General features: G+C 40.6%; 2 protein-coding genes and 1 long non-coding RNA gene across 5 annotated transcripts in view; 1 reads left to right on the top strand and 2 right to left on the bottom strand.

Moving 5' to 3' along the window:
- Positions 1–1,314: 1,314 nt before the first annotated feature.
- On the bottom strand, positions 1,315–9,599 carry LOC106035210 (general transcription factor IIE subunit 1-like). Of its 2 annotated transcripts, none has more exons than XM_013179903.3 (5): positions 9,335–9,599; positions 4,604–5,065; positions 3,119–3,320; positions 2,399–2,625; positions 1,315–2,017 (listed from the first exon to the last, which is right to left on the bottom strand). In XM_013179903.3, the coding sequence occupies exons 2-5, from the start codon at positions 5,049–5,051 to the stop codon at positions 1,626–1,628; spliced, it is 1,269 nt and encodes a 422-aa protein (XP_013035357.3). In that variant the 5' UTR covers positions 5,052–5,065; positions 9,335–9,599; the 3' UTR covers positions 1,315–1,625. The 2 variants fall into 2 exon arrangements, with proteins under 2 accessions (XP_013035357.3, XP_013035355.3); XM_013179901.3 differs by having other exon boundaries at positions 9,324–9,596.
- Positions 8,473–19,674, top strand: part of LOC106035212 (uncharacterized) — a 23,403-nt gene continuing 12,201 nt past the window's right edge. Inside the window, exons 1-2 of one of the 2 annotated variants that reach the window (XR_001206616.3) lie at positions 8,473–8,760; positions 16,792–16,917. This is a non-coding gene — a long non-coding RNA (uncharacterized lncRNA). The remainder of the gene's footprint in view (positions 8,761–16,791; positions 16,918–19,674) is intronic. The other variant, XR_007158767.2, reaches the window with a different exon arrangement.
- Positions 16,923–19,674, bottom strand: part of ASAH1 (N-acylsphingosine amidohydrolase 1) — a 15,725-nt gene continuing 12,973 nt past the window's right edge. The window contains exons 12-14 of the mRNA XM_048049827.2: positions 19,496–19,619; positions 18,942–18,998; positions 16,923–17,765 (exon numbers count right to left, since the gene is read on the bottom strand). Coding sequence (XP_047905784.1) covers positions 17,676–17,765; positions 18,942–18,998; positions 19,496–19,619 — 271 coding nt within the window. The 3' untranslated portion in view covers positions 16,923–17,675. The remainder of the gene's footprint in view (positions 17,766–18,941; positions 18,999–19,495; positions 19,620–19,674) is intronic.

Genomic DNA, 19,674 nt, shown 5'->3' with positions numbered 1-19,674 from the left:
ACAAAGTTTTTAATAGAAAAACTTCAATGGTGGTTGTATTTCTCTGTCATGAGAGTGACACATGAAGAGGGAAGCCTCTCACAATTCTCCCAACCTCTGACACTGTGTAAGTCAATTCTCTCTATACTAATCCATCTACTTTCAGCGTTTCTTTGTTCATATTTCTCTCCGCCATTTCTTTACAGAATCCCAGAATGGCTGAGGTTAAAAAGTACTGCTGGAGACCAAATTGTCCAGCTCCCTTGCTCAAGGAGGACCACCTACAGCCAGTTGCTCAGAATCACATCCAGACAGCTTTCAAATATCTCGTATTTGGCACTCTGCAGTTTCTGGGCCACCTGTTCCAGTGCTCAGCCACCCTTATAGTAAAGAAGTATTTCCTGATGTTCAGACAGAACCTATTGTGCTTCAGGTTGTAGTCATGTATTGTTTTCATTATTCCTTGCTAAAATAGTAGATTTAGCAAAGGATTTAAGGTGCATCTTCTACTCCTATATAGTCCAGTTCATAGAATCATTAAGGCTGGAAAAGACCTCCAAGATCGTCTGGTCCAACCCCTCCCCTACCACCAATGTCACCCACTAAACCATGTCCCCAGGCACCATGTCCAACCTTTCCTTGAACACCCCCAGGGATGGTGACACCACCACCTCCCTGGGCAACCTGTTCCAATGCGTGACTACTCCTTCTGAGAAGACTTGACTACTCCTTCTGAGCATAGCATACATAGCTTTCTGGTTGATAAACTGCTTGCTTATCAACCTGGACCAAAATTAATAGTGTAGTACACCGCTCAATATAGGCATGTTGAAAAAAATTAGGAAGGCAGCTGCTGGGGTGACTGACTAAATGGCTGTCTTGCAGGTCACACCTGCTCTACAGCCTTCAGTAAAGAAAGAGAGTCATCTGTGAAATGGGAACAGCCCTTTTCCTGAGACTATTCAAGATTCTGAATTCCACTGTAGTCTTCATCACTTTAGAAACAGTTCTGTGAAGCAGTAAGTACAACGTATTCAGGTAATTAAGATGAGAGTTAATATACCAGAGCTGGTTCTCTTGTATAGCCAACAAAATTTAGTAGCAACTCTTTGCTTAGAGGAAAGTTGCTTTGTAACATTTGTTACAACAGTATATCTGTATGGTGAATGACCCAACAAAACAATAGGATGCACTGGTACAGAGCGAAACCAAATCACAGTGGAATTTGTTTCATATTTGCTACAGAACTATCTGCTACTTTTAGGAGAAAGGTACAATAATTGATTTCTTAAGAGACTGTGACATTGCTTTTGAAACTTTATTTTCATCAGATCATTGTATTCCATTGTATCCTGGAATGATTCATGCTCCAAAACCCCTGATTACAGCATTCACATAGTCTAAGCATTAAGACAACAGAAAACCCACAGTAACTTGGGTTACTTTCACTGCAATGCTAGTATTCTAAACTGTAGTTGGCTACTACAGGTAGCATTTAGTTGTGCTATCTTGCATAACAGCAAGGAATTCAAACAAAATTTAACCCATTAATGGTAAATTTAAGACCAGAACTTAAACTAATTTTGTCTTAATTAAAAAGAAAACCTTCCTCACTCTATGCATTTGCATATTCAGTATAATAGTATTTATTCAAAGACAGACTGGAACACTTCTCGTCCTACCTTTATATAATCTTCTCTCTCTTCATTTGTCATGAGAGATACAAGCTCTGGATTTTCACTAACTTCACTGTACGAGTAAGGCTGACCAGCTACCATTAAAACAGGATTTAGAGCTTCCTGTTCCTCCTCTTGTTCAAAGTTGCTGCCTCCTACTTTCATTAATGCTGTTCTTGAGTGCTTGGCATCTTCAGCCTCACTAGTGTCACTGCCTGATTCGGGTGGTTTGCTTTTGACAACAGGAGCACAGTCTGTGCTAGACAGTGACTTGGATTCATGGATCAGAAGAGTCTTGATGATTTCATTCTCAGGGATAGTTTCTTTATTACTTTCTTCAGTTTCTGCAGAAGCATTTACTCCTAATACATAATACAGTAGAGGTATCAATAGTTTTATAGTTACACACAGCCATCCTGTGAAAATATTTTTTCTACTTTTTTTTAAACCCTTCCGTTAGAATTTTCTCAAGAGCAGGTATTTCTGCTTTAGAAGTTAATAGCACTGGTACCACATGGTTAGAGCCAGAACATTTCAGGAGTGGGTGGCTAACTTGTGGCTTTAGGAACACTATCTAAACCAGCCTAAAGAACAATTTTTCAGAAACTAGGTTTTGGTAGACACTGGTCCAGAGTTAAAGGCTTATTCTGTATTTCTAAACTAAGCTCATTACGTTTTCAATAAGAAATCTATATTTAATTGTAGTAAAGCTGCTGAATTATTTGCCAATGCTCAAAGCTTACCAGCAGTATTGTTGGTGACTGTTGCTGCTCCTTCCACAGTGCTCTGAGACATCCAGATAGGTTGCTCTTTAGTTGCTTTTTCTCTCTTTTTCTTCTTGGGCTCAGAATCTTGGACATCAATAACTAAGTTTTGAGTATACATGTTGCCAAACGAGGAACTTCTGGTGGCCCATTTTTCAGGTCTGCCACAGGGTTCTAACACACTTGAACATACCTTCTGATCAAAGCTGAACGAAATGTTATCCATTTTGGAGAGATTATATACAAGCAAGACCCCCAATTCCCAGTAAAAAAAATTGTTAGCTGTCTAGCGTTAAAAAATTTGCTCTATTTTAAAATAATTTTTATTCCCCATCACCTCATAATAGAGGCATGTGATTTTGAACCATTGATTTTTGTATAGTTTCTTCAGTAATGCATCTCTGGATGAAGCATACTATTAGAGTAGCATTACTTCTGCACAGGAAGGGCTATGAACAATATTAGCCAAAGGAGAAGTCTGGAAAATTACTCCTTGAAACAAAAAAGGAACAAAAATAAGACTATAAATGCATAATTTAGAATGCCATAGATAATTCAAGCAGTTTATAGTCACGTACAGTAGCTACTGAAGAAAGCAAAGTCAAAGTAGCCTGCAGATAAGGTATTTCAAAGATCTTACAACAGAGAAGTTGTTGGGTGGTTTTGTTTTGAGTAGGAGATAGAGAGTTATGTTTATACCTTTCTGATAATCCTGGGATTTCTGTTGGCTGAGGCTCCAGCAAGTCATATGGCAGAACAATATCTTCAGTCTCACGCAGTAGTGCAAAGATAGGTTCAATCTGCTCATTGAATTTTGCTAGCAAGGTCCGCGCATCTCTCTTAGGAAGCGCTGAAGCATCTTCCTCTACTTCAGTGTTGCAGTAAGTGCAGCGGAAAGTCTCTGCAATGTTGTCAAAATTGGAAATCACATTCATAGGATGCAGTAACATGCTAAATCCACAGCCTGGACAGTTTCCAAAATATTCTGACCTTTCTAGACTTTATGCATTTGTTCATATCATCCACAGGAACTCAAGTTCAAGATTTTTGTTTGTTTTTGAAGACTGCTATTCACATGCTTGCTATGCAAGAGAGAAATACCTATATTGGGGAAAAATTAAGTTGGCTAGATATGGAGTAACATTAGATAGTAAGGTTTTTTTTCCTCCTTTTCTGATCTCATGTTTTTGCATGAATGTAAGAAAAGACATTTGCAAGCATAAATAGCCTATGTTGGTTTTAGTTCAAAGTTTAAAGTTCAAAAAAGACTTGGTCAAAACATATGCTAAAACCTACATTTATGTCTCAAAATTAAAGTAACACATTCCATTAAAATACAATCACGACTGAAATGTTTGCATTTCAGTAGCTTGTCACAGTCCCTGCACTGAGAGCAAAGCAATGGTTTGCTAACTGACTGTATACTAATTTGACCTTTGAAATTTCAAGTTAGTCATTATAAAGTATTGTTCATTTTCCCTGGCTCTGTCTTCCTTTCTAGATGCTGTGACCCAGATGTTAGCACTGTAGCTGTAGAGTAATATATTGCAATATGATGCCATTTTAACTCATTTTGAAAGAGAGCTCTCTAGTTATTTTGATTTTAGAGAAGAGAACCCCCTGAGCTCTGATGCCTTGTCTTCTATGGATGCCTCATTTTGCCCTGCAAGGAGCCTGAAATTCTCTGTTTCCAGTACAGACAGCAGTGATAGGACACCTCTCCTCTGCTGCTGATCTGCACTGTTTATTGCAGTAGGTGGCTGCAAACTTTTATCCAACTCTTCCGTCAGAAAGACTGAAGACACAAAGATTAACTAACAAACTCAGAACAGAATAAAATGAGTACAGTTTTCATTTCCATTTGAGGAAAGGGGACTCACAAGCTGGATGAGTAATTTTAACCCAGGTTAAATGTCTTGTTCCAGAAAAGATTAGGCTATATCAGATTCCCAACCCCACCTCTTACACTCAAGATTATTTCCTCTTGCTTGGCCTGTTCTACAAAGAGAGCTTTTCCTCTTACCCTCACCTCCCAGCTTCTCCTGTCCCAGGCGCTGCTCCCACCAGCAAAAAAAAGTATATCCTAACAAACCTGCTTTCAATGCAAAGTTCCCACAGGAGCTAATTTCATGTTATCACTGTTATTCTTCAAGATAAGAACAAATAAGCAATATAATCAAACACCTGTAAATACATCAAAGAGCTGATTGACTTCCAGGTCCGTGTAGGTGCTGGAGCAAGACGGACATTTAAAAGAGGACCTGGTAGTTGAATCCCGCTCATCCGCTTCTATCTTCCGGCGTATGTGGTCCAGTTTGTATTTTATCACATCCACCAGCACCTTGTAATTGATGTAATAGTAGTTGTGCCTTGTGCTCTTCCCGTTAGGGCCCGTCTCAACTCGCATGCGCAGCTTCACAAACTTGTCTGCCTTGAGCGTGTTGAGAACAGTACGCAGCTGTTTGCGTTCGTACTTCAGCAGCTCTAACAAGTCATCCTCTTTCACGCAGGGGTAGCGGATCAACACATCAAGGGCCAAGGAGTACTCTACTCCATAGAAGCCACGCACCATGTATTTGGCCAGGCGCTTTAAGGCTGCTGGGACTTCAGTGATAACGCTTTGCTCTTCCATCAGGAGTTGAACCACTGCCAGAAAGAGAAGTGAGAAGTGTTGTACAATAAACAAGAAGGATGTGAGGTGTAGTAAACCTTTCTCAGAGTTCACCATCATTTGCTGTGCTGCTCTTCTGCAAGAGTCTTCACTGAACAAGGTTAATATAAAATCCTTAACCTGCACCTGGGGATGGGGAGGTATCAATAGATATCAGAGATTAGGTAATTCAGGTGATTAAATGGAACAGGTGACTGCACGTGAAGTATTCATGTCCTCCTGTGTAAAAACAACCAACCTACCAAAAAAAAAAGCTGTCTAGGAAAATAGATTACAGAGACTTCATAATAATTTTCACAGAAGACAATGTCTTCATGTCTAGGCCTTCCTGAAGATACATATCCATTTTCATTCAAAGCCAGCCAAGTAAGATCTGAAGTGAACATCATATGCCATAAAAATTACAGCTCAGGACACAAGTCAAGTAAAAAATCTTTAGTTTAATTCACAACAATGTGAAATGGATGTGATTACACCTCCTTTTGTGACAAAGCCACAAGGGATGTTTGAGCACCTTTTAGTACGCCTTTTTTTTCCTGTTGGCTGTGATAATCAAGCGAAGGCCTAGAAAAGCTGGAGTACTTGGAGCTCCATCTTGTCTGGCACTGCCCTCACCCAGCACGATGTCCAAGGCTGAGCCTTGTTTTCCACCATACCCAATCATTGGGGAACATTTGCAGCAGAACATTTAGGTCCTTGGTACTCTTCTACCCTGTAGAAACAGAGCTTCCGGCAACAATAAATTCCTAATCCCATTAACTAGAATGTAACTAATTTTAGTCTCTCAAGTCCAACTGTCCTAACCATTTCTTATTTGTAAGGAGTGGAGGGAGAAGAAAAAAATTAAGGTAAGCTTCAATGAAGTCACATCCCCATTCCCTTGTTTGAGGCACATTAAAATCCTACAGTAATTTTTGACATCAGGGCCTCTAGCCAGACTGCTTTGCAGAGAGGCACGCAGCGTGTGGCCAAACGGTGCTGGTAGAGCTGCTGCTGGATCAGAAGGTGGGTAGGTGGGTGGTGGGACAGCACGTTATGGCATGGTAGGTTGCCAGTGGCTGGCAACCTACCAACTGGATGCCATTGGCATCCACGGCTGAGGGGCACCATTCTCAAGCCCAGGTGATCGTGTGTTGCTGCATAGAGCTTCCAGGTAGCCTTCAACAGAAATCTGAGTTATGAAACAAAACTATTTGCAGTAGCCTAGTAGTTAAGCCATGATTAAACTTACATTATAGGGGATGCACTATCTTTTCATTAAATCTATATAATCCTGCTGGTCTGAGGCTAGAAACCCAGAAGGAAACAGCACCACCCTGACCTAAATTTCCCCACAGGAAGAGTTGGGGAGCACTGCAATAGGCTGCTCAGGGAGGAGATTGAATCTTCACCCGGAGAAGAGCTTGAGCATCCTGACCTGGCTTTGAGGTTAGCTGTTCCACGAGCAGGGGTTGGGCCAGATGGCATCCTGAGGTCTCATCTAACTTACATCTTCTGTTCCAAAAGAGTTAAATTTAACCTTAGTAAGGAGAGAGACGTTGGGAATGTCAGTCACTTCCCCCAGTAGTCCATAGACTGTAAGAAGAATGTTTTTATGATTTTTCATAAAAACCTCAAGGAAAAAGCAATTTTTTTTCTTCTCTCTCCACTTACATTCTTTCCCTTCTCTTTCGTTCTCATCCTCCAAAAAGGTTCAACTGACCAGTGTATCTGACTCTCACATACTAGCAGGGCAGTGTAGCTGAATACATGATAACACTCCCTTTTCAAGGTGGGAAAGCACAGGACCTTGAGCTTTTGTTGAACCGAGTGTCTCCAGAAGCTAAATCCTGTTTTTGCTGCCAGTCAAGCCCTAGCAAGAATATGGTGTACCTGGGTGCAGATGTGTTGGTGGTGGGACAGGGATATACTTCAGCCAAGTACTTCAAATGTAATCTTATCTCCACCTCTTTCCTTGATGGAAACCTCAAGCTGCCACTATATTTTCTGGCAGATAAAAACATACACAGGTCTAGTGAATGACAAGTTACTGAGTACAGCAGCTATCCTCAAGTCACTTTACCATCTTCATGCCCCAGCTGCACTCAGGCAATTTTCATTGCCCCACCTGCAGCAAGGGCTTTTTGTTCTTAGAGGTCAGTAGGCTTGCTTGCTTTCTTTTAAAGTCAGGATAAGGGTATACAGAGTACCCTATCTCTCCCTCTTTCTAGCCTCACTTTTTTTTTCTTTTTCTATGCAGTGGCATACATTCAGCGGGAAGGCGAGTGTCCTTGGCCAGCCTCAACTGTCTTTGAGTCTCCTCAGGCTGTGGAGAGCACTGAGCCCTTGCCTGTTGCTGGCTAATCCCCTACAGAAAGGAGGCACTGTAACCTCCACTATGTGCCCGACAGAAAGCAGCCATCTGGTATTTCTGGAACTAGGGCCAAAGAGAGGCAAGGGCAGCCTCAGCAGCTTCATGGGATATGGTACTAGTCGTGCAGTGCCCCAGGTGTATGAGTCTGGGCTAGCATCTCAGAAAGGACTCAGGTGCCCTCTGCATGTATTACTGATTTTATTTTATTTTTTAAATAAAGGCCAACTGGATTGTGGCCCTATAAAAGAACAAAACCTTGTTTGTATCTACTCCTCGACTAATGTGGGGCAGAACCATGACACTTAAAGGACTTCTCTTAGGAGCAGATCTCACGACTGTTTTTTCTTACCCTAAATCAAACAGAATTAAAATCACTTCAAAGGGAGCAGGATAAGTAGATAACATCATTAAAGAAGAAGTCAAACCTGAGCTGTAAGCTTGGTGTTTGCTGGCTTATGAATTCCTATGACTCCTTATCCCAGACTTGCATTAGGTACTTGAATCTCTAAAGCAAACAGTACTCTGAAGTGCTAAAAAGTCTGAATTGCACTGAAGTGCTTCCAAACACCTTAATGTTAAAAGCTCTTCAAGTCTGGAGTCTTACAACTATATAAACTGTTTAGGGGAACCTCCCCCCCCCCCAAAAAAAAAAAAAAAAAGCCCACCAAACAAACCAACCAACCAGCACACACACACCAGAAAAACCACCACCAACCACATGTAATGTAAGTAATGTGAATATATCCTGGAGAAGAGTGAAAACTTATTTTTCAAACAACAAAACCATAAATTCACTGTTCATTTGCAATAGAAATTTAGATATGCAAACCTTTGATTGAATACAGAAGGAAGTGGCTTGCCTTTTTTTTTTTTTTTTTTTTACAAAAATGGCTGAATTTGCTTGGAAAAACACCATGCATGGAAAACAGAAACCCATCAAGAAGCATTCTTTTAAGCTACAAAAGAACCCAAACTGTATTCATTTTGTATTAAAAGTTATTTAAAATTAGAACAGATGTGGGGAGAAGAAGCATTCTCTATAGTGTTTTGGTATATCTGAGGTTATATTCTCTAGTGCATTTTGCTATGTTTCCCCATCTTACAACTCCAGTCTGGAGTCTTGCAGTTCAGGGGAACTACTGTTTTTTAAATGCTGTTGTAGTTTTCAGTTCACAGGCAGTAGTTCTCCTTTAAGAAGAACATGAGACCAGCCTTGTCAAGGAAAGGAAAAGAAAGAAGCAGCAGCTCTCTGCAAACACAAAAAGGCTTTAAGCAGGAATCTGCTCCAGATCTGAGCTGCAGTCTCCATTAAGAAAGGTATTTTGCTGCTCATACAGACATTTTATTTTATTTTTTATTTTCAGTTGATAGCATGTATTGACAAGATATCTTACAAATAATGGTCTACCTTCTACTTTTAGCTGCTTTTGAAGTACTTATTTTTATGAGGGTGGCAGCTACCTTTCCATAACATTTGATATTTTTAGTATTACTCACTATTTTAGATGTCAGAGCAGCCCTTCTCTTTAATGGTTAATATGGAGCTATTAAAACCTTAATCTATGAGAGAATATGAGAACTGCCTTTTGGACCATCCTTCTGCTTTAGGAAACCTACTCTGAGTTGCTTATTGTGTTCTCAAGCAACTATCAAAAGCAGAATTTCAAGTTAACAGACATCATACAGAGCAAGTTCTGCAGGGCTCATCTGAAGCCAGCTGCTTAATTAACATGTTACTTGAGTTGTCTGAGCCAACAAGCTATGCATATCACTATTTTTATCAGAGCTTACACTTTAAAAACACTAAGCTAGAAAGATTTATTAAAGCAGTCTTTTGTCAGGCTTACTATAACCATATTATTTACGACTGAGTTTAAAACCTTATTGTTACCAGTCCTGCATACACAGAAGTCTTCAGGCTGAGGCTGTAGAAAGATCACTGCTTTCCTAAGACCTGAAAGTAGCTGCAAAACAAGCTTAAGTATTTCCCAGCCTTTTCCTAGACCTATCTGTGATAAGCCCTAATTATCACCCACCTGGAGCAAGAGTCCCCAAATCACATTTCATTAGTAACTGATTTAATTCTGCCTCATACGCATTGCATCATAATAAAGTTACAAATCTTATTGCTCAATGAAATACACCTACAACAGACCAGGGCTGAAATTTTAAGTGACTGCAATCTCTGATTAGTGTTTTCATTAGCATGACTTTAGAGGACTAAAAGTAACACGATAATTAGCTCTTTTTTATTGTTGCAAAACAAAAATGTAGCATAGGTAATTTATATAATCTGTGTGTAGAAGCTTTCATAATCAAACAAACCTGGAAAATTGAACATTTTCAGAAAAAATAGATTTTTTTATTTTCTAGCTTTGACATTTTTGCATGTTCATCTTTTTAGGTGGTTTATGTCTTCAGAAGAAACAAAAATATTTTTCTTCACTGTACTTTTCTAGAAGATAAAATTATAGATCCTTTCATTTCCTTTTATGGGTGAGACAACAGTGGTTAAAAACAACACTAAAATAAGGCTGACAGACGCTGTACAGTCCAGGGCTGAAGAGTGAATTCTCTTAGAACTGTAATCATCATATTTGACCTCAAATCTATGTCTTTCATGTATTTTTTTTATATGTGCACAGTGGAGGTTGGTCCCATGTGGTACATGGTTTGTGTCATAACATGTATTGTACTTCTGTTGCCGGAGCTCTGATTTTCCAACTGGCTGGGTGCATGGAGAGCCCCAAAAGCGCAGGAGTTTGTCTCCGTTGGACAAGTTGTGTGGCTGGAGCCCATAAATGTGGCTAGCAGAAGGCAGTGCCTCTGAAAAATACTCAATACCAGAAATGAAAACTCATAAATTATTAGCTGCAGCAAGAATTAAGATTTCAAAATATTTCAAAGGTCTGAGCCTGTAGGACACAGCGATTTAGAAACTGGGGGAGCAGATGACTGTAAAAAAACCCTGAGATTAGCCCTGCTCCTGCCTGCAATTAATAGTATAAGAGGGGTCAGTTTCATGCCTTATGCTGCGAAAAATCCTATTCCTACTCTTTTTTGTTCCATTAAATAGGGAAATGATCTAGCTGATACAAGTGTAATCGGCATAAATACTCAACTGCAAATTAAAAATGTTCACGTGGAACAGTTAAGCAAGTGTACCTCATTCTGTGTAGTGGTTCTTGAGCATGCTCCTTTGTTATGATACTACATTATAAAATGCAAAGTTGCACAACTGCTCGCTGGTACCTCTTGATTTTAGTCTCTGGGAAAGGTTGACAGTGAATAATGCCTGTGGGTTTCCTCGCTGAGTGTTTTCTACAGGGAAAGTGCCATGTAACCTCAGTGCTGTTATTCATGTGACTGTCCTTGGCCTGCGTGTGGAGGTGTGGAAACATCACAAGAAAACATGAAACAGCTTCTTAATTTAAGGTGTGCAATGGCCTGGCTGGTAGCGCTGCTTTCAGAAAGAGGAAACCACAAGCACCTGAGCAAGCCGTGGCTGATAAGGAGAGGGCTGGTGGCTAAGGACAGTTAGCCTCCTCACGGCAGGGGTAAAGCTCTGTGTGGCAGGGGCACTGCTCAGCCCTGTGCCTGCCTGGATAGTAGCTGGGAGATTATTCTGCGTGGGCTCATGCTGTGCTGCCTGTGGTATGAACACTCAGAGTGAAAGTTGTAAGTAAAATTAAAAAAAAAGTGGTTTGAGCAAGTGTTTCTGCCTGCGTGTAGCCCTGGCAGTGAGGACCGTGGGAAGCAGGATTCATGCTGTTAAGTTGTTGTGATGTTGTGCAATAAAGACATTATTGAAAGCAGGAGCTTGAGATGGGGCTAGGCAAAGTCATCTGGCTTCGTTTCAAACCCATTTGGCTGGCTCTGAGGTTGAGCTTGAATGGCATGGGCACTGCGCTGCATTTGCAGGCTACTTGAGGAAAAGGAGGCAGAGAGTCAGCCAAGTAGTCTTAGATGGGAGACTTAAACAGGGAGCCTGGTCAGAGGCTGAAGGAGGAAATTAAATGTGCGGAGCAAAAGTGTGATCAAGATCCTCACAGAGCAAATGCAGTATGTTTTACTTGGCTGTTGGCGGCCTTGTGGCAGGTTGTGATGTGCACCTTGGGCAAATGGGAGCTGTTGTAGGATGCTTTTTTTGTCCTCTTTTGTTCCAACTCGTGTTCCTCTGCCTTTGTCCTGAAAGGCATGGGGAAGCTACGTTCTGCTCTCTCCTATTTCTCTATGCCAGTGGATAGCCAAACCTCCCTCAGTTTGCAGAACGAAACTGCTCGCCATCTACATACGTTTGAGCTCTATGAAATGTGAAAACTTCGGGGTTAAGTATGTAACCTGCTCCCCTGTACATGCAGGGCTATCGGTTGCACAATCACATCGCTCTTCCCCTGTGCTGCCCCCTTTTGCGGTCTCTGCCTGTGCCACCACAGCAGGCACTGCTTCTCAACAGTGTTTGGCCCTGAGCCCCGTTTGTCTAGTGAACCATCCAAAGCCTGCACTGAGATGATTCATCTTCTGATCTGTTTTCCTGTGGTGCTCTCCCCATATTACCTAACTCCTGATCCTTGAAGGCATGCAGGTGTTAAACTAAATCAACTTTGTTTGAGGGCTATAGACCTCAGAGTAGTCTGTTATAACCTTCCTGATAGCCAGAAAGACAGAAGCTATCGTGCCTGTGTTCCTCGTGGAACTTTGAGCGCTTTAGCTCGGATGTAAAAATCTAGGATATATTTTGTAGGATAGGATTTAGGATATATTTTGTGTATAATTACTCTGTGTGATTGCACTACAGCTCCCTCAGTCTTGGCTGCAGTTGCAATGGGTACTTCCTAAACACAGCCCTCAGTGTGACAGAGCGGGTACTCTCCCAGCCTGCTGGGTTGCCATTGCAGCACGGGGCAGAAATAGGGAGAGAATTCACCTGTCTCAGTAGTTGCTTACATTTGTCTGTCTGCAATACCATCCCTTCTCTTGCAAAGCATTATTTATTTACTGTTTGAAAACCGGAACAAAGCATGAGCCTTTCCGCTATCCTCGTTCATCACAGCCTGTCCTGGGCAGCGAATGAAGCAAGGGATTTCTGTAACAGGAAGCTTGGGCTCAAGTAAAGAGACGGTATCCCTTCCAAAAAGGAAAGGGAGTGAGTGGCTGCCACGCTTGTTGACCTCTGGACAGCTTGCTTACAGCCTTAGTATTCTTTTCACGTAGCTTACCCTGCTCTTAAGTCTGAAGAATGGTTGCTTGTGGTAATACGCATTTTTAACTTCCATGTTTTTTCTTAGAGGGTCAGTTTTAGATCTACCGTCTCTCAGCATGTAAATACATGAAAAATGTGGTGACAGCAGTTACTAACCACACAGGCTGTTGGGGTGGGGAGATGCATTTTGGTTGGGGTTTCAGATGACAACACGAAAATTCTTAGTTTTGGGAGCAGTGGGGTCAGTAAAGAAACATACCACAGTCCTAGATCTTCATAGCCTGCCACCCTTACCTGTCTTCAATTTTACTTCTCTTTCCTCTGTCATCTCCTGACATCTGGCTCCTACTCCTCCCTCTTTCTGTCTCCCCCTCTCCATCCCAGTGGCAGCTTCTTTCTCCCACCCAGTTCGTACGGAAGGCGCCTGTGCCTTCTGCAGCAGCTGGATGTGGCTTTCTTCGGAGAGCAGTTTCCAGCCTTCCGTGGCTGTACACCTCTTGCAGGAATGCAGATGTAGCATTTCAGGAACTAAGTTGATGCAAATGAAACCTTTGAGTAGTTATGTGTAACTGCTGGTGCGATCCGGGTGGTAGGTGTGGCCTGAGAAAGGGCCGTGTCTCACCTCAGCACCTCCAGGTACTGGATGGTCCGCTGTAAAAACAAGGTGGCATTCCAGCACCCTGTCACAACTCGGTGCTTCTGATTGCTTTATTGTTTTACTATAAGCAATTTATTTTCTTCGTTTAAATTTCTCAAAGAGAAGAACCATTTTCATTAAAGTATGAAGAGGGAAAAGCCTAGGAATTATTATTATTATTTTTCTACATCAGGTGTCTGCGTAATGGAGAAAGCTTAGCAGGATCAGAAGAAAGACAAAACTCTGCAAGTGGAAAGCCCTGAGCAAACCTAATGGCTGGAGTTATCTTAAACACAGCATACCTGTCAGAGGCAGTCTTACTACTAGGATTCTTCTTACGCTCACGCATAACCCTTGAGCTAAGAGAACAAACTTTGCAAAACAAATTAGAGTGAGAGAGGTTGTCCTATATACAATTAATATAATTCAGAGCTGATTCACTGTAGTGCAGAAAATGGCCTGAGCGAACGGCTCCTGGTACTCAGTATGTAAGCAAACCAACTCCTTTATAATTAATTTCATCTCTTTTAAGTAACAGTGTGGGAACAGACTGAGCTAAAAATGATCTTGAAAATCTTGGATACTGCAAGATATAGCGCTCTGAACAACTGGTAGGCAGACTTAAGAGTGAACGACTGCATGGTCTGCTTACTTCCTGGTCACAGTTTTGGCCAATTTGCATGTTGTGTTTCCAGACCCTTCGGACAGCCAAAGGGAGCTTTTTATAAAATATGTAAATATCTGGAGATTTCTTCCCAAGGCAAACTGTGGTTTCTGCCACTGTTCTGATGGAGCATTATTCTTTCTGGCTAATCTTGTTCTTCTGGTGCAAAGGATGTGAGGTTTTGCTGCTTGGTGAGCTTGGGCGTTCCTTTCTCACCACCATTTCTGGTCCTCCAAAACCAGAACAGCTGATGAGCCTCAGCACTAGCAGGTCGTTTGCCTGCTGTTACCACTAAGGTGAAATCCAAGCTTTTTTGTTTGCATTTATTTTTCTCCTTCCACCTGTAGCCTGAGGAGCTGTTTGGGTGAAGGTGGGACAAGTGTGCTGGGAAGGAGGGGGATTTTAGGGTTGAGGTCTCTGCTGCTCTGTCAGTGCCCTCCCCATCATGCCTGCTTGCTCCAACTTGTTTTCTGCTAATCTTGTTCTTTCCTTGCAGGTGTTTTCCATGACATCTGTGGGCATTGCTCTGGAGTTTTGCTTCTGAACAGAGCCTTAACTTGTAACTGACTCAAAAGCAAACTCAGTCTCATGTGTGTCCCAAAACCTTGGCTTGGTTTGGGTGAAAATTCCTTTCCTTCATTTTCCTGTTCTCACTCGCTGCCCATGTTTTGCTTTTTTGAGTGGGAGATGTCATTCTTTCTTCCCCTGAGATGGCACAATCTTCACTGCATGGCTTTCTCAGATTTAGAGGTGAAAATTTTCTTGAAAAATTTTCTTTGCATTCAAATGCCAATGTCCAAACAAATGCTTTGTTTCTTGTAATGCCTTATTTAATGAAGCACTGAATTAACTTTTTTATATTTACAATAATGACAAAAATCTGCTGGAAGCTAAAATACTGAAGCTACTCTTCATAGAACTAGACTATACAATAGCAGTTAAAAATAAGTTTGTCTTGTTGCTTACATCATCTCTCTTTTTTTTTTTCTCTCTCTCTAAACATCCTAATATAATGGGCCAGTGGCTTGGACTGCTTCCTGCTCTCTGGCAAAAGAAGTCTTGTGATTTTTACATCAGACCTAGGAAAGCTGTGTGAGTCTCTTGTACTCCGAATGAAATGCATGCTGCTCCTGAAAGAGAAGCAGGAAACTGAGCAAATGCAAGTAATGATTTCTAAGCAGAACCTTATTTAAACTTAAAAACAAACAGATCCTTGATGCTTTCAGCATCAACAGGTGATGGTTAAACCAATCAGCAGTTAATCGCACTAATCACCTTATATATTAAGGCAGACATAGCAAGACATACTTGCCTTTTTTTTTTTTTAATAGCTTTGATTGGTTTTGTCAATAGCAGATGTATTTATTGGGTCTCTGGATAGACTTCCACAAGATTTGGCTATACTTTTGCAATTGTAAAGCAATTTCCAGTGTAGAAAGGTAGATTCTCTTGCACAAGGGACATGCCAGGAGCACATTAGTTAATGACTGTGAATAGTCTACATTGCCTTGCTCCACATACTCTAAAGTGGGACAGGGCTAATTAAGCAAGTAAACTTACCGCTTATTTTTAAATGGCAAAGTAATTTGATTATGCCTGTTATGCAACTAATTCCAAATAAATCTGAACAACCCCTTACCAGATTAAGGTGCGAACTCAGCAGTATCGTGACTTCGTGGTACTGACTGCAACATTTGACTTGGGATGTTTTATATGAATCATCTGACCCAGAAACTCCATTTTACATCACGTGTTGTTTTCTTCCCCTAAACTAAAATATGATTTTACCTTGCATAGGTTCAACATTCCCGAGTCAGATTGAAAATAGACTCTGGTAGTACAATCATGCTAACATGCTTCTGCTTGCTTATGTTAGCTGGAAAAAAAATTAGATACACAACTAGCGTCACCCTTTTGTTTTTAAGGTCAGTTTAAATAGTAGGATGCTGATTTCTGTATGGTGTTACTGTGCCACTAGTTTACATCCCTTTGATTTGCTTCTTGCTCTACTACAGCCATTTTTCATAAGGCCTAGGACATTCATTTTTTTTCAACAAGAAGCCATGTTTCCTAACATAGCAGATGCTAAAGCTAGTTGGCTAATAATTATCATTACTTTCATCTCCACTTCTTCCAGTGTTGAAGGGAAAGCTTATTAGAACCAACTTCGCTATTAGCTGGTAACCTGGTTCCTGAAACAAGGGATGACTAAAAGTTAAATACTTTCAGAAAAGGAAACAATACTAAGTATAACTTAGCCAGTCAACTTGGATGAAAGGTGACTATCTCAAATTTATGGGCTGTTTGTTTCTTCTTCTGTAGACTCCTTAGTGTTGGTTGCAATTACTAAATACTAATATATATATATTTAGTAATATATAAATTACTAGACTTTAATAATTTAGCCTTCTGTTCCAAACAGTAAAGTCACTATTATCCACTGTTCCAAACTTCTGCAATACACATTTACTGTTTTGAATATCTTGGTTATCAAGAATCCAGTCATGAGTGGATGTCATCAACTTGAACACTGTAGGTAGGCAGAATGCCTTATGCAAGATAGTCTGGAGATACCAAAGAGAGACAGCAAACACTTCCTTTATGCCGGTGGCAATTTTAAATTCATGGCTCTACTATCAAGTAAAATATGAATAGCATCTCTTTCCTAGGGTGGTTAAAGTGCTACCCATGAACCAACACCTGTACAGGCCCCTATGCTTACTCTCCAGTGTTTCCTCTTTGTGTATTATAAAACAAGAGTTGGCATTGTGTTTTATAACTAGGCCCAGAAATGATCTACTGACATAGATAAAAGTATTGCCTTCTACACTATCTGCTTCCTAGGATATGAAGGTGCCTTTACTTCTCCCTGTTTCTGAAGGACCTGTGACATGTAATATACCTGACGACTTCCAGTGAGGTATGAAATGGATGCATGTGTACTGTGGCCTACGAAAGAAGTTCTTCAGAGTATGTATTGTATTAGTATTTATTTTATTTTTTTAAACAACAGAAATATGTATTAAAAATATATATCTGTTAACAGGCCAAGAAAGAACTTCAGCTAGAGATCTACAAATCGATGAACAGACGTTTTAGGCTCAGATCTAGTTTTAGGTATTTCCGCAAGTGCTTGCTTCTGTGAATAGATATAAAAGAACCTGCCAAGAAGTCGTAACAGGACATCTTAGACATACCATCATACCAGACCAGAACAGTATCTATTCATCCTGAGTGCTTAGGAAAGAATAACATAACGATATCATCACAGATGGCCTTTTAATACACAATTCTTTTCAAGCTTGGTAGGTGCCATTTTAACTCATTTGTGCTTTAGAAGTACTTCAATTAAAACAAACAAACAAAACGAAAAAAAAAACCAAAAACAAAACCACAAACAAAACTACCAAACAACCCCCCAACCAGACTACTGTCAAGACTGAAGAGATCTAGAGCTAACTGCTGAACTCCTTTTGCAGAAACAGCTGAAATCAAAACAGATATACATTATCATATGTTTCTTGCCAGCGAAACTGCTGAGCAGAAAGCAGGAAGGTCCAATGCAAGATAGGGTCCTTCCACTGTTAGAAGCTCATTGACATTTCTACAGAGCCATTAGATTGCTGAAGAAAGGAGTTAGGCTGAGGAATCTTTTTTTCCAGGAGTATTTTTTCCTTGGAGGGCCTCCATTTCAGACAAGCAGCTTCCAACACAGGAAAGGTACAGGACTACCAAGGACTACAGGGATCTGGGCATTCCCGCAGGTAAGTCTCTGTATGACCATTATACACCTCCATCAGTGTTGTGCACACCGTCAGCTAATAAACAGGTGGGAAGAAGGAAAAAAAAGCCTCATTAGAGGAATTAGTTAAAACAAAAAAAGTACCAGATACTAGCTGAACAGTTCAAATAAAATGCGCGCTTCTTATTTAACTAATTGCCTTAGTCTAATCTCGAGATCTGTTCACCAAGTCAACAACATGTAGTGTAAGTAGTTTGTTTGCAGCCAAGAATGCTGCCTCTACTAAATATAGTAACTTGTCATTCAAAAAAAAAACCAACCACTACCACCACACCACTTTAGTCTTTAAAAAAAAAAAAAAAACCACACAAGAACATCAACAACAAAAACCCCACCAAAACCTCAAATTCCAACTAAAACATCTTCTGTTGCAAGAAGAATGTGCCTGTAGTATGCCTAAACGATGAGGTGTATTAACTTAATCTACAATATGCCTTCAGATTCAACATGGAACAATTCAGACTGGAAGGATTCTTTAGATGTCTGCAGTGCAAAAGCTGCCTCAAACCAGAGTCAGCTATAAAGAAGTGGGCCAGGCTATGCAGGGCTTTAAAGCTGTAGGGCCTCTGGAAAACAGTTGTTTCAAAAGTAACTTGGATTTTTTTTTTTGTTTGTACCTGTGTATTTTCACCTAGCAACCTATTCACCCTCTCAAAATCCACCACTGAGCATTGTGAATATATACTAGGGGGAAGGAGAGGCAGAATTGAAGTGAACTTAATAAGTTGTATTCTCTTACTTCCCTTCTCACGCAGTGAAGGACAATGCACCTGAATCATATACATGCAGGAAACCTTCCTGTACAACTCCATGCCCCTTCTCCCTTTTGCTTTTTGCTGTCTTTCCAGTAGAGTTACTCTGTTCTCCTGATGATCTAGTTTTAGTTGGGCTCAGGATGAGCAAACCTTCAGCAAGCTTATTTTGAAAGGAAATTATCAAGCGGAAATCTTGTGGGCGGCTGCCATTAAAGGCTTTTAGAAGGTAGACCGGGTTTATTTTTAACATTTAAATTCTAGCTTCACTTTTAATACCTTAAACTTCATTTACAGTACAAATTTAGCCCTCCTACAACCTGTCAGTGTGGTAAAAACAATGTACCACTGTGACCTCCACTTTAGAAATGCAGTACTTCCTGGTCTGTTGCCCCTTTCACCCCCCTGCTCTAACCTTTTGGCAAAAATAGAAGCATTACCTTATTGAGGACAGGCTTTGTAGAGAGAACATCATAAATAGTTGGTAAGGAGATGTTCTGAAAGAAAGTAATACATTGATGTTAATGACTATTCACCTAACACTGTGTAAATGCTCTGAACTGTACTGTTTTTGACTGCTTACTTAGTAGGATAAAGCTTTAAGGATACATAAATACTGCAAGGACTTGTGCAGACTAGATTTCAGTACTGCATGGGAAATTTGAGTGTCAGTGTGAAAGTCAAAACACATTGTCAGGTAGCAAACTAGTGAAGAGACGAAACAATATTACTCAAAGTATCTCCTGGTTTATCTCCTTGCATATGCAGCAGCAGAAAATGCTTGTAGGAAACCCACCTAGAGTAAGAGAAAGCCTGCATCTAAAAAACAAACATGTGAAGAGTCACCTGGTATTGTATTATCCAGAAGTGCAGACGAATTGTCACAAAGCCATTAGCTACTTCTGTCATTACAGCTGTGCTTCCAAATGCCCTAGATATCAGATCAGGATAAGAGTTTCACAATAGCAAGGTTAGGTATTTGGAGGATGTTTACCTCTTGCGTTGTCTGGTTCAAGCACTTCATTGCAGGTGTTCTACGATTATCCAAGATCAGCGGAGGCTTCCAGCGATCATAGTTTGTTTCTAGCACATACCATGTGCCCTTCTTTATATCAAGGCTGGAAAAGAAGTACACATTTGTGTTTTGCTTCTCTTACTATACACTCTAACTAC

This window comes from Anser cygnoides, chromosome 4 (assembly GCF_040182565.1).
Source record: "Anser cygnoides isolate HZ-2024a breed goose chromosome 4, Taihu_goose_T2T_genome, whole genome shotgun sequence".
NCBI classification, from domain to species: domain Eukaryota; kingdom Metazoa; phylum Chordata; class Aves; order Anseriformes; family Anatidae; genus Anser; species Anser cygnoides.
The sequence above is the reverse complement of the archived record's forward strand: the minus strand, read 5'-3'. Positions and strand labels throughout refer to the sequence as shown.

Excerpts from the sequence above, each read along its gene's own strand:
- LOC106035210 (XM_013179903.3), bottom strand. The coding sequence starts at position 5,051 with ATGGAAGAGCAAAGCGTTATCACTGAAGTCCCAGCAGCCTTAAAGCGC. Across the intron at positions 2,626-3,118 it reads ATCCCAGGATTATCAGAAAG|CTTTGATCAGAAGGTATGTT; the intron begins GTATAAACATAA and ends CATTTCGTTCAG. Across the intron at positions 2,018-2,398 it reads AGTCACCAACAATACTGCTG|GAGTAAATGCTTCTGCAGAA; the intron begins GTAAGCTTTGAG and ends ATTATGTATTAG.